Source organism: Aristolochia californica, unplaced genomic scaffold (genome assembly GCF_029961685.1).
Source record: "Aristolochia californica isolate CCGP_79_NKW_82.1479 unplaced genomic scaffold, dmAriCali1.0.hap1 SCAF_2, whole genome shotgun sequence".
Lineage (NCBI taxonomy): Eukaryota > Viridiplantae > Streptophyta > Magnoliopsida > Piperales > Aristolochiaceae > Aristolochia > Aristolochia californica.
Genome location: NW_027181881.1, coordinates 41,786,350 through 41,798,806, shown reverse-complemented (window position 1 = coordinate 41,798,806; position 12,457 = coordinate 41,786,350). Strand labels below are relative to the sequence as shown.

At 37.9% G+C, this 12,457-nt stretch overlaps 2 protein-coding genes across 2 annotated transcripts; one reads left to right on the top strand and one right to left on the bottom strand.

Moving 5' to 3' along the window:
- Nucleotides 1-1,619: 1,619 nt before the first annotated feature.
- On the bottom strand, nucleotides 1,620-6,246 carry LOC137955544 (E3 ubiquitin-protein ligase DIS1-like). Its single transcript, XM_068802537.1, has 3 exons — nucleotides 5,615-6,246; nucleotides 3,435-3,821; nucleotides 1,620-2,480 (listed from the first exon to the last, which is right to left on the bottom strand). Exons 1-3 carry the CDS (start codon nucleotides 5,813-5,815, stop codon nucleotides 2,160-2,162), a joined length of 909 nt encoding a protein of 302 aa, XP_068658638.1. The 5' UTR covers nucleotides 5,816-6,246; the 3' UTR covers nucleotides 1,620-2,159.
- A 5,004-nt stretch (nucleotides 6,247-11,250) lies between these two features.
- LOC137956331 (senescence-specific cysteine protease SAG39-like) lies at nucleotides 11,251-12,343 on the top strand. Its single transcript, XM_068803783.1, has 2 exons — nucleotides 11,251-11,674; nucleotides 11,751-12,343. Exons 1-2 carry the CDS (start codon nucleotides 11,251-11,253, stop codon nucleotides 12,341-12,343), a joined length of 1,017 nt encoding a protein of 338 aa, XP_068659884.1.
- The last annotated feature ends 114 nt before the right edge of the window (nucleotides 12,344-12,457 follow it).

The following is a 12,457-nucleotide window of genomic DNA, read 5'->3' as shown; positions in this document are numbered from 1 at the left end:
ATCTTGGTTGCAAAGGAATTTAGTGAATTAACTAGGGAAAATAATGAACAACTAAAAACAAACTCCAAGGCCATAAACCTATTGTTATGTGTGCCTTAGGACTAAACGAGTTCAATAAGCTCTTCACATGTAAGATGCTAAGGAAATTTGGGAAAAACTTGAGGTCACACATGAAAGAACATTAGAGTAAAAAACTCTAGAATCATTCTTTTGATAGTCCAATATGATGAATTTAACGTGAAATCGGGTGAGTTAATTACTAAGATGAACTCAAGGTTCACTCATATTATAAATGAATTGAATATCTTAGGAGAAGAAATTTCCTGGTATAGATAGAATGATAAGCTTCTCAAGGCACTTCCAAAGTCATGGGACATGAGGAAGGCTGCTATCCCTGAGAATGCTAACTTTAGAACCATTAGCTCAAAAGTGCTACTTGGAATTCTTTTCACATATGAGATGAAACCTAAAGATGAAGAGGAAAAACAACCTAAAAAGAAAAACATTATTCCTAAGGCCAAAACATGTGATGAAAGTACTTCTAGTGAAGAGAGCTCAAATTAAATAAGTTTGATCAATAGACATATTCAAAGAGTCTATAGGAAGAAGAGAAACTTCATAAAAGGCCAATTTGGAGTTCAAAATTACAAATTAAAAAGAACTGATGTTTATTTTGAGTGTGATAAACCAAGAAATAGAAGAAACAAATGTCCTGAGTTAGAAGAAAGAACCTTATCATCAAGTAAAGATCCAAAGAACAAGAAGAAAAAAGTTTTGATCTTAGATCGAATAAGAACTACAATACTTGCAAATTCTAATGAAAAATAAGATTGTGGATCTTGGTGGATTTGAGCCACCATGCTCTCAAAGAAACTTTGAACACTACCGAAAGATCCATTGAGAAAAGTACACTAATCAAAAGATAAAATATACGAGATGTAAATTTTAAAAATTAAAATAAAATAATGAATAGAGGGAGAAACATCCCCGATAAGACATGAGTAAATGAGAGAAGATCTATGATCAAATTTGATCTTAATAAGGAAAAGAGTTGAAACTTAAGGTTCCAAGAACTTATAGCAATATTTTCAAAAGAAACTATTCTTAGAAGATTATTTCATCAGATTTTAGGTAGAGAACATGCTCTATCATACAAATTGATTACATGAGAGCTTGACGTTTTCTACAACGGACCAGTCAAGGATTACCCATGTCAAAGTTGTCCCTTTACATTCAACTTAGAAGCATACTTGAAAACAAGTGTATAAACAACTAAAACCTCTGCTTCGATTTATAATCGTAAAAAAAACACGTAAACAAGTATCATACATTCCTAAGATAGAACATCTCACATTGTACTATATTGCACAACTTTGTTTGCAATTTTACATACCAATTCAACCAATATTGTCGAACTACTACTGTACCATCAAGAGATCTCTTACACTTGAAAATCTAATAAATATTCAGCAATCTAAATACTCTTTTGCCTGTAATTCACACTTGAGAGAATTTCTATAATTTTGGTTCTAATTGATCTCTTACATTAGCTAGAATTTTTGAGTTCTAAACTAATTAAAAAATAAAAATAAAAATCAATAATCTTCAACTTTTGCACTATCCTCCTAAGTTTATTCTTACAAGATTGTGTTTTTCTTGCACACACACATACAAACTAATAGTTAACAAATGTTTACACAACTAAATATACTTGAGACAATACCCTTTAAAGTTTTCACTGCAGCCATGTTTTGTTTTGATACATCTTGAACTTGGAAGGTAATATTACTCATTGGGACATTATAACTCATACAACTGATGTGAAGTAAATGTATTAGGGCTTAAAAAGAAAGCAGGAAGGAAAGAATACTGGGATCTTCACCAGCCATAAAAAGGGATGCATGTATGCTTGACATGCAGTCCTGTGCCTTGACTTCTACCATCCCCCACAAAATAATACCTCCAAAACCAGGCCTTCCTAGTAACGTACCGACGCCGCCTGTCAAGCAAAGAGAGTTTGCTTTCCACTATCCATAAATACAGGAGTCTAAAAGACCCATTTATCCAGGCACGAACATCGAACATACCTACTACACACAAGAAACGGGAGAGCTGCAATTTCAAAATCAGTCACTGGAGAGCTGTGAAATCATTATTGTTCACTGCTCCTTCCAAATCCTCCCAGTCACCCTCAGTTTCAATTCCTTTCTATCACCACCAGAGAAGAAGAGGGCCATATTTCGCTGGATTACAAGCCCATCATAACTGTCACGAACCTTCCTATGACTATCTCTAATGCTTCGAGGTACTCCTTGCCAAATCATCTTCCTCCCACTGCCCCCTACCTCAAGAGTGTAACTATAGTTCTTGGCTTCATTGTCATCTCCCATGAAGCGCAGGAATGCGATGTATACTGGGGCCATCCCAAGCTGAAATGCTTCAAAATGCAGACAGAAATACTGCCCAAAGCAGCTGAAAACCTAGAGACAGCACAAGGATTCTTACAATCTGTTACATAACCCAAAAAACAATAAGGCCGAAAAGAACCAGATCACAACAATTCAATTAATTGACTTCAAAAAGTTAGTCAACAATAAAAAATCTTAGGAGGCCTCTAGCAGAGGAATAAAGCTCACAAAGAACACAACCAAAAAATAATGTGAAAATTTTGAAAAAGTACCAAAGTACTACACAATGTCAAAAGATAGGAGATACACCAAAGGAAATGCAACTCCTGAATAACTAATACAGACATAAATAAGATGGCAGATTCAAATTCATCAGAGCTTCGAACCATGATCTTTCTCTCTCGGTAACTCAGAAGGTAACCAAATAACATGCTTCCATAACTATCTAATATGTAAATCAAAGCAATTTTGTGGACTGCCATATCTGGTGTCTGCTTACTTAAGTTCTTGTCTGCAAGCCTTCACCAGTAAGCCCTCCACTTTTCTCTTATCAAGAGAGTGCAGAGATCCTCCACCTTCAATGGGAGAAATTGGGGGAGCGTGCAGGCCTCCTCACTATTAACAGTCAATGGAGAGGGAACTGGTGCATCCTCACTTCTTTTTTCATGCAAAAAAGTATTAGTAAAGAGTAAACACAACTAAGGGTACTTCGGACCCTTAAGCCTTAAAAAAGATTGAGAGGATGAATCTGATGAAATTTTGTCAGGGTGATCGTGGTTATTGATATTCAGGGGAAGGAGACATGACTGTAACTTCATAAGCTCACAGCGGGAAGTCTAATTAGAGTGGTACCTTATAGTGGACCTGATTATCAAATGATATCGGAAGAGGTTACTTGGACAAAATCCAAATACCTTAGAGGGACAAACATCCATACAACATAAGAATAAAATTAGAGTCATATTTGAGTTTGATGTGCTTTCAAGTGGATAGCAAAGAAAATGACAGTACAAATAGTGGACTTACTGTCAACATCCATGTTGCATTTTCAACTTCATGGGGGTTGGCCTTGACATAGCGATGGTTGAACGTACTACCGTTGTGCATATCAACTTTGTGGTCATCCTTTAAATGGTCCACCAGTTGAGGAATATCCCCAACAACAGTGCACTCAGAACCAGCATATGGGCAGTTGTATGGTCTGAAGCTGCATTGTGCTTCATGCTTCAGCTTGCTGTAATATGGATAGATACTTAAGCACCCAAGGCTCTGATATTTGCATGGCATTGTCAGAGAGGCTGCAACCTTTTCCAAGGCCAGGCATCTTATATTGCCAAGTTCATTTCTGCATGTAGGGCAACGGTTCTGCACCCTCGGCTTGCACAAAGAACATAAGGTGTGGCCATTCGAACACTGATACAATTGTAAGCATAAAACATGTTCATGTGCAGAAAAATTAAGAACCCCAAATCACTAAGGAACTTTCTCCTTCAAGATTCACACTATCCATGTTAGCAAAGGCTAAGAAGTAAAACCAAGGTTCACAATATTGATGTTGGACATCCAATATGTATCAGCCAATATATACTGTATTGGACTTCTAATATTTCAAAATAGATGGTACATAACTGCATCATAGAGAACCTTGAGAAATAATACAATCAAACAAACTAAGAAACAACTTAGAAAGAGAAAAATTACACAGATTATAAGTACAGCAACAGAAACTAAGCTAACCTGAAATGAGAAACAAAAAAGAAGACGTGAAGCAGGTCAAACAGTTATTCAAGAACATGGAAATCAAGAAAGCATATATCTCCAGAAAAAGAAAATAATAACAAAGTTTGTGAAATGTAAAAACCAGTAAGAAATCATACATAAAAAAACATGAGTATTACACACGACGTAGAGAATTCTCAAATCTTCCATTCATATCAAGATTGAGGGTTTCAGCATATGACCCAATGCAGCACATTTCATGTTACTGTGCTTCAGTTTATTGTTTTATTTAGTTACATTGTTGAAACTGTTTATCTAATGTCTTCTTTGGAAACAAATAAATAAATACAAAATTGACATTGATTTGATATAATGAAATAATTTCTGATTGAAAGCTTAATAATGTATTGCAAGTTTGCATGCCTGGCCATAATACATAATCTGTGGATTTCATATAAGAAAGTTGTTTGATACCTTTAAAGAGGGCATGGGATTTGCTGCGACAAGTGTCACAGTAAATCCCAGCAAAATCACGGAGTGCTACATGGCACTCTTTTGGCTTGAAGCACCGGTTTGTGCCGGTAAGCACTGTTTCACACCTTCAAGCAGATCTTCAGGCCGAGCATGATGCAATGCTCAGCAATTTGTTTCACTGGAATTTTTTATGAAATGCATCAAAGCAAATGGGCTCAATTAAGCGAGCCAGGTTAAGTATTTAACTGGTAAGAGGTTAGTACACAAGGTAATTATTCTTATTCCTTCTATTCACAATAAAAGGAAAATGTTTCAGCAGAGGCTGACCATCTAGCTGTTAGTACACAAGGTAATTATTCTTATTCCTTCTATTCACAATAAAAGGAAAATGTTTCAGCAGAGGCTGACCATCTAGCTGTTGAATATCATATTCAAAGTTAATGAATGCTGTTCTAAATTTGAAAAAAAATTCAAATTGTTCACAACTGTGTTCTATCTACTTTCTAAAAGTTTTATCTGATTTAGAACAATCCGTAGACCTCCCTCAGACAGGCCTATAAATCCGTGCCCTATAATGTCTCTCTATATATACAGCACCTCCCACTGTGCGCCAGTAGCTGATCTCTCATGAATGAGGCTGAGCTTTCACGTGAGTCAGAGGAAGTAGGGTGTCAATTAGGTGGACCTAGAGATCCCCAGAGATTCGTTTCCATTATTTACAATCACATCGACCAGTGATGGAATTAACAGACACCAACAAATGACCACAGAATCGCCTAAAAAAGCTATTCAACATAGAATAACAGTTCAACTTTAGGCTTATTTCACGGTGGTGACAGGCGAACTTCAAAAAGCAAATAACCCATCAGTCAGAAAAAAAAAAAAAATCACATAAAAACGTGTTCCCCATCTCTCATTCGGCGAAAAAACATCCGAAAAGTAGGGATTCTATAATCACCCAAAAATCTCATCACAACTCCGAATTTTAAAACATGATATGGAAAAGATCAAACCTGGTGGATAGGAGGGTACATGGCATTCAAGCAAACCGGACACTCCAATAAGTCCCGGACATTGTCAATGACGGACGAACTAATTTTATTCACCAACGGAGACGACTCCTTGACATGTTCTCCTCCTTCCAAAGTTTTATCTTTGGGGGGAGAATCTACAACCTCAGAGGCGCCAGTCATTTCATCGATATCCGTCTCCATTTTCCAGACCCTACGGCAGTAGTTCAGAAAAGATCAGTTTTTCAACCGATGTCTCTGATATAAAAACCGTATCAGTTCTCCTGATTATCAGACACGAACTTCGATCTCAGGGTCGAACATCACCGCGAATTCACCCACAAATGAAAGCTTAACAGCCAAAAGGCTGATCTGCATTCTCCAAAACAAAAATCCTACGAGCAAAAATCAAACTCTTCCGCAATCGAGGAACCAGAAAACAACAAGAAGAGCCGGCAGGGGGGAGGAGGGATCGGCCTAACGTTACCTCGACGACTAAGAGGGGGAGAAACGCAAAACCCTACAGAAGAAGAGTCTGACTCCGTGCGTGTGCCGCAGTGGTTAAATAGTAAGGTGGGAGAAGGAAGACGGAGGAAAGCCGCTGCGCAGAGAGAGGCGAGAGAGAATTCGAATTAAAGCCGTTTGGGAGGGAGGAAAAAGACAGTGCCAATAGCCACCAGGCCTCGGGCACTGTTTTAGCCTTTTCATTGAGTTGTGTTTGCGAGTCTCGCGAGTCCCGCGGGCCGCAACCCCCAAACCGTGAAGGCGCGTCACGCTCGGAGCCTGGGGCGCGCTGTCCTTTTCTTCACGCCTGGGCCCACATTGACACATTTCACGTGCTTCGTAATTAAACCGGGCCCACCTGCTTAAATCTGGGGAATGTGGGTCCGACAACGGGCTGGGCCCACAAGCATTGTGGTTGGTTGAACTTTCGAATTTGAAAGCGGATGTTCTTCAGAGCGAAGGCAGAAAGAGGGAGAGAGGAGGCTCGCAGGGCAATCGTGCCAGGAACAATCGAAATTAATGATGTGTGGGATGTATGACACTTGAACTTCTTATTTCTCTTTGTAAGGGTAAATTACTAATTAGCCCCTGCCCAACCCATTTAATTTTTATCCAATGCAAGCTGTTAGTGGATCATTAAGGATATTGCAATTAAGCTGTGAAGGTAGCAATTATATGTTAGGGTTGGACATTTACTAGGAGTTGGTAATGGTTGTTAGAAACTAACCAATTCATAAGATCAATACACCCATAATTGTTTTATTTTTTATTTTTTTAATAATATTATACAATTTTTTTTATTTTTTTTTATTTTTTGTGTAGTGGACTACAACCAATTTTCCATTTGATTTTGAATATTAATTTCTTATTGTCAACATTTGATTGAAAGTTTTTTTTTAATGTGCTTATAATGTCTTATAACATGTTAGTGACATGGAAACTTCACTAAGTATGTCTTTTGTTTCATATTTGGTTTGTTATTTTTCTACCCTTTAGTAGTCAATGTTTGTATTTGTAGACATGGAAATTTGATCAACCATGGTCAACACCCACGATCGCCCCCATAGCATGGGACCATCACTGAAGATAAATTGGTTATTTAAATCATAATTTTGATCATAATTAAGAGTTAAAATGAAGTCGATTGTATGGTTTGTTGTTAAAATCAAATTAGAGAAGAATGTCTTTTAAATAGAGGAAGTGGCACATAACTAATAATATTGGTGGTGTAAGAGTGTATCACCTAAGCAAAAGAGGTGGCACATATCTAACACGTGGTGACGTAGGAGAGCACTGCATGAGCAAAGAGTTGGCTTTCATATTACATGAGATAAAAAATTTTTATGCTCTCATGAAATGTAGAAAGGGTCAAGCCAAGTGTATCTCTCCCCTTTGCACGCAGAACTAGTCAAGGGACAAGGAAAAAAGGAGGGGTGGTCAAAACTACTCTCACCACCCTATAAATTGGGACCTCCCTTAGTATTAAGGAAAAGATTTTGGAAAGGAGAAATCATTCAAGAAATTTGTTAGAGCTTTGGACAAAAGAGTAAAACAAGGCCATTCTCACTAACACTCCAAGCTAGTATCAAAAGTTCTATCATAATTCTCACTCAGTTCACAACAAATTGTAATTCTGCCTCAAATCTAACCTCCTCGAAACGTGCTTTTGAAATATCTTACATTGTTGCAAATTTTGCATCACCATCCTTTTTTGGGACAATTGTTTCTTTGTCGGCCTTCCTTTTGAGGGTAAAAATCATCTAGCCTTTTTTCATCATTTCTACTTGAAGTTCTAACAGGCCATTTGGAATTGACTTGTGTGAACTTAGTTGTTACACACAATACTTTTGTGTGGGATATGAAACTATCTAACAAATTTGAATAGTTTGGGCCATTACATGAATTTTCTTCTCTAGAAATTACTCCATTATCACAAGCACATTTGAGTCAGAGAAGGGATAAGATTTTTCTTACCATTCTCTTAATGTAAGTTTCTAGTATCCAACTCTAACCGTTTTTTTATTATCATTTATGTTAGACTTATATGCTATTTTAGCAAGTACTATTACATTGGTACTATTAGAGCTTTTAGTCAAATCCTTCAAGGGAGGCTTTGAGTCCTTCTTTACTATCTTAACCTTTTTCACAGGGTCATCAACTGGAGCCTTCCTTTCCCTTTCTGTTCGATAAGAGTTTCTATACCATGTGCTTATGTAGCAAATTTTAGAAAATCTTTGAGCTTTTGATTTTGTGAGTAGTAAAGTAAGCCCTAGTGCATTCTACCAATGCACATATCAATTTTGGTCTTGGTAGTCAGAATAGGTGCACTCTTTGCAATTGAGGCTATCATTCCTCCATCCTTTTCTTCTATTTGTTGCTTCAAATTAGTGAGCTCAAGCAAGATTACAATGTGATATGTACTATAAAACCTGCTCAAGACCTCATGTTCCAATTGTTCCCAACTATTGATTGATTCTTGTAGAAGTTCAATGAACTAATCAAATGTATTCCCCATCAAGAAGTGTTCAACTTGTTTCACGAGGTCCTTGTCAATGTGACACATTATTGTAAATTTCAATAAAATGGGTGATGTCCTATTAGGGAATTTTATCACTATCGAATTGTTGAAACTTTAGTGGGTGATATCCAAACAACATTCGTAATACTTGAATACGCCTGCCATAGGTTTGTACATAAGCTTGATAGTGTGTACAGTGTCAAATAATGGGCAATTTGAGCATCTCTTGTAAGGAATTTTTCGTCTCCCTCCTTCATCAACAATTGGAGTTTAGAGATTTGATTCTCTAGTGTTCCACCTAAGTCATCATTATCATCACTTTAACCAAAGGCGAGATGACTTCAGATGGATCTCTGGAGCTAGATGCGGAAATTGGTGAAAGGACTTGACAGTGTTTACTAAAATGCTTGGTTATTGCTGACACAAAGGCTGAATTAAGGTATTGATATGGTACTCTGGGTGGTGCAATGAGTGGGCTGCCAATTGGTGGTGACTTAACCACACTCGTGTAGCATTGCACTGTTGAGTCTTTTCTAGAGTGACTTCCAAAGCAGTTGATTGGTAGACATGCTCCTTGTTATAAGGCAAATTAGGAGGCCAATACAAATAAGGGATGGACGAATGAATGTCATTTTCTTCACAAGTGACTTGCTTCTTCTTACTAAAGTATGCAACAATAGGACCAATAGGCCTCATGTTTGGGCAAGAAGTCCAACTAGTGGTCTTAACTTCCTTTCCCTTACCATTGATGGAGGAAGCCATGTGTTCTTAAAAAATGGAAAAAAATATGAAAGGTAGAGATTGTCCCACTAGATGTACAAAGGAGCCGATCCACAAAATGGTGCAACCTTTTATAACACGATAACACGAGAAAATTATAAGTGATTTTAGGTCCACTTCTTAGTAACCCTCTCATTCTATCGCCAGTTAACAAACTCTGACCACCTTTGTAGAGGAAATAAAACTAGTTCGATTTTGATGCATTTGGTAATCTCCAATTGATGTTTGGATGAGAAGTTTGGTCTCACACTTACATATGGCGGATTTGAGTTTCAACAGAGTAACGACACGAAGGATCTGCTTGTTTTGACTTTGAAGCGAAAGTTTAGTAGTGTATCAATGCTCCAATGATTGGATCTTTAGGATTTCTTCTTCCACTTAGAGATTCTTATTCAACTCCCCAACATAGAGACTTGTGTTTAGCTCTTCCCAAATGGGAAAGAAACTCACTATTTATAGAGGGGCACGGGACAGTTGAATCACCCCACCTTTCTTTCTTTCGATCACTCTTTTCTAAGTCTTCTATTTATAAGATTGCGACACATGGTCTTCACTCCATGAGATTGCAATATAGGCGAAGTCAAGTATTCACTCGTTGAGATTGCAATATGTGATGAAGCCAAGTCTTCTGCCACGTGTAGGATGACATAGACCATGTTATATAATGTGGAAGTCCTATTGGTATAACATGTCTCGTATGTTCAACTCCTTTGCTTGTGTGACACTTAACTGGTATTTTCCTCTAATTTGATTTTGGTAGCGGCTCATTATAATCGATTTCATGTTGATCATCGATCAGTCTTCGATCTCAATAAGTGATCTAGATTTTGACTGAATAATTTTTTGAAATTGATGAATTGTTTGACTAAATCTCCTTTGACCATCGAGAGCTTCAATTTTGTCCATTAGTTAACTATTGATTGAGTTCCTTCGATTTGGATCATTGATCAATGTTGATGATCTAGACCATCATAAAGGTTTTAATTTGGTGATCAAATCTCCATGCCTACAAAAATATAAGTTATTTGTCAGTGAAATTTAAATTTTATCACTAATAGGCTACATTTATAAGAAAATTTTCAATTTTTCATTCAAATATTAAGAAACATGTGTATAGAATAGAATAACAAATATAAGTTAATCTTGGTAATTTTTATATACTAATAACTAAGCACTTTTTTTTTTTTAAAAAAAGCCAAAGATAATCTTTGCACATACCGCATACACCGCCACATACCCAAAGGGGATAGTAGCTAGTCATCTCAACGTCCATGACCAGTTTATATTTTATTATTTTTATCATAGAGTATACACGTGTGAAGTACAATTGATTTAATAATATAATTAATATAACATATTATTTATTTATTTTAATATTTCATTTATTTTAAACTTTTAATCGGTGCCATTTAAAGAAAAAATTTAATATTATTTTTATTTATTTTTTAAAGTGGAAATAAAAATATTAAAAAATATATTTCGTAACAAAAAAATGCTCCTGCCTTGTGTTTACGACGAGTGGGCTTTCTACCGACCAAAAAAAAGTGAAGCTGATTTTTATTGTGGACAACCAGTGCAGAAGAGGGCGAGACGGTGAAGCATCGGTCACGACATGTTGGGTGGTTGATGTAGAAAATTAAATATGACATGCATAGACGTTCAAATCAATACGGTTGCTCCGGCACGTTAGTCTTCTTCTTCAAATCCAAGCCAAAACAACAATCAAATACTAAGGCTACAGAGAATCTATATAAACGTCTCTTTGAGGGAGTTGTAGCAGCAACAGAGGACATAATCCCACCTTTTAATCCAACGTAAACAGCCAGAGTAGTCGGCGATGGCACCAACAAAGCGCTATGCCCTTGTAGCTTTCCTAATCCTGGTGCTCTGGGTTTCCCCCGGCATGTCTCGCACATTGCCTGAATCATCCATGGTCAAGAGGCACGGAGAATGGATTGCTAAATATGGGCGAGTATACAAGGACACTGCCGAAAAGGAGAGACGATTTAAGATATTTGCTGATAATGTGCAGTTGGTGGAAGCATTCAACAGCGATGGTGGTAACAATTACAGGCTCAGCGTGAATGAATTTGCAGACCTCACGAACGAAGAATTCAGGGCCTCTCGTAACGGGTTCAGGCCTTCCTTAAGAGATACAAGTTCGTCGCTCTTCAGGTACGAAAATGTGACGGCAGTGCCATCTACAGTAGACTGGAGGAAGAAAGGTGCGGTCACACCCGTCAAGGACCAAGGCCAATGCGGTAAGCTACTCTTTGTTTGCAAGTGAAGATATAGTTGTTACCTACTCGTTCAGATCTTACTAAATTTTCCAAACAGGATGCTGCTGGGCGTTCTCGGCTGTTGCAGCAATGGAAGGAGCAACCAAGCTCAGCACAGGTAAACTGGTTTCTCTATCGGAGCAGGAATTAGTGGACTGTGATACCAGAGGTGTGGACCAAGGTTGTAACGGCGGTCTCATGGACGATGCCTTCAAGTTCATTCTTCACAACGGTGGACTTACAACCGAAACTACTTACCCCTACGAGGGGGTCGATGGCAAATGCAACTCCAAGAAGGAGGCATCGTCTGCAGCCAAGATCAGTGGTTTTGAGGATGTGCCTGAGAATAGTGAGAGTGCTCTACTGAAAGCGGCTGCTAATCAGCCAGTCTCTGTCGCCATTGATGCTGGTGGAATTCCGTTCCAGCTTTACTCCGGCGGTGTCTTTACTGGTCCGTGTGGGACGAGTCTAGACCACGGAGTCACAGTGGTTGGTTATGGGACTACGAGTGATGGAACCATGTATTGGTTAGTGAAGAACTCATGGGGCTCAAGTTGGGGAGAAGATGGATATATCAGGATGCAGAGGAATGTCGATGCCAAAGAGGGTCTATGTGGGATTGCCATGGAGGCCTCCTATCCAACAGCTTAAAAGAGGAAAATGTAATCTATCACTTTTATCTTAGCCTCTTTAACTCGCTTCAGTTTGTGTTATATAATAAGTCTCAGGTTTGTTATGTTCCACGCAGAAATACAACCATGTTCT

Excerpts from the sequence above, each read along its gene's own strand:
- LOC137955544 (XM_068802537.1), bottom strand. The coding sequence starts at position 5,815 with ATGGAGACGGATATCGATGAAATGACTGGCGCCTCTGAGGTTGTAGAT. Across the intron at positions 3,822-5,614 it reads TGTACCCTCCTATCCACCAG|TGTTCGAATGGCCACACCTT; the intron begins GTTTGATCTTTT and ends CAATTGTATCAG. Across the intron at positions 2,481-3,434 it reads ATGCAACATGGATGTTGACA|GTTTTCAGCTGCTTTGGGCA; the intron begins GTAAGTCCACTA and ends TGCTGTCTCTAG.
- LOC137956331 (XM_068803783.1), top strand. The coding sequence starts at position 11,251 with ATGGCACCAACAAAGCGCTATGCCCTTGTAGCTTTCCTAATCCTGGTG. Across the intron at positions 11,675-11,750 it reads CAAGGACCAAGGCCAATGCG|GATGCTGCTGGGCGTTCTCG; the intron begins GTAAGCTACTCT and ends TTTTCCAAACAG.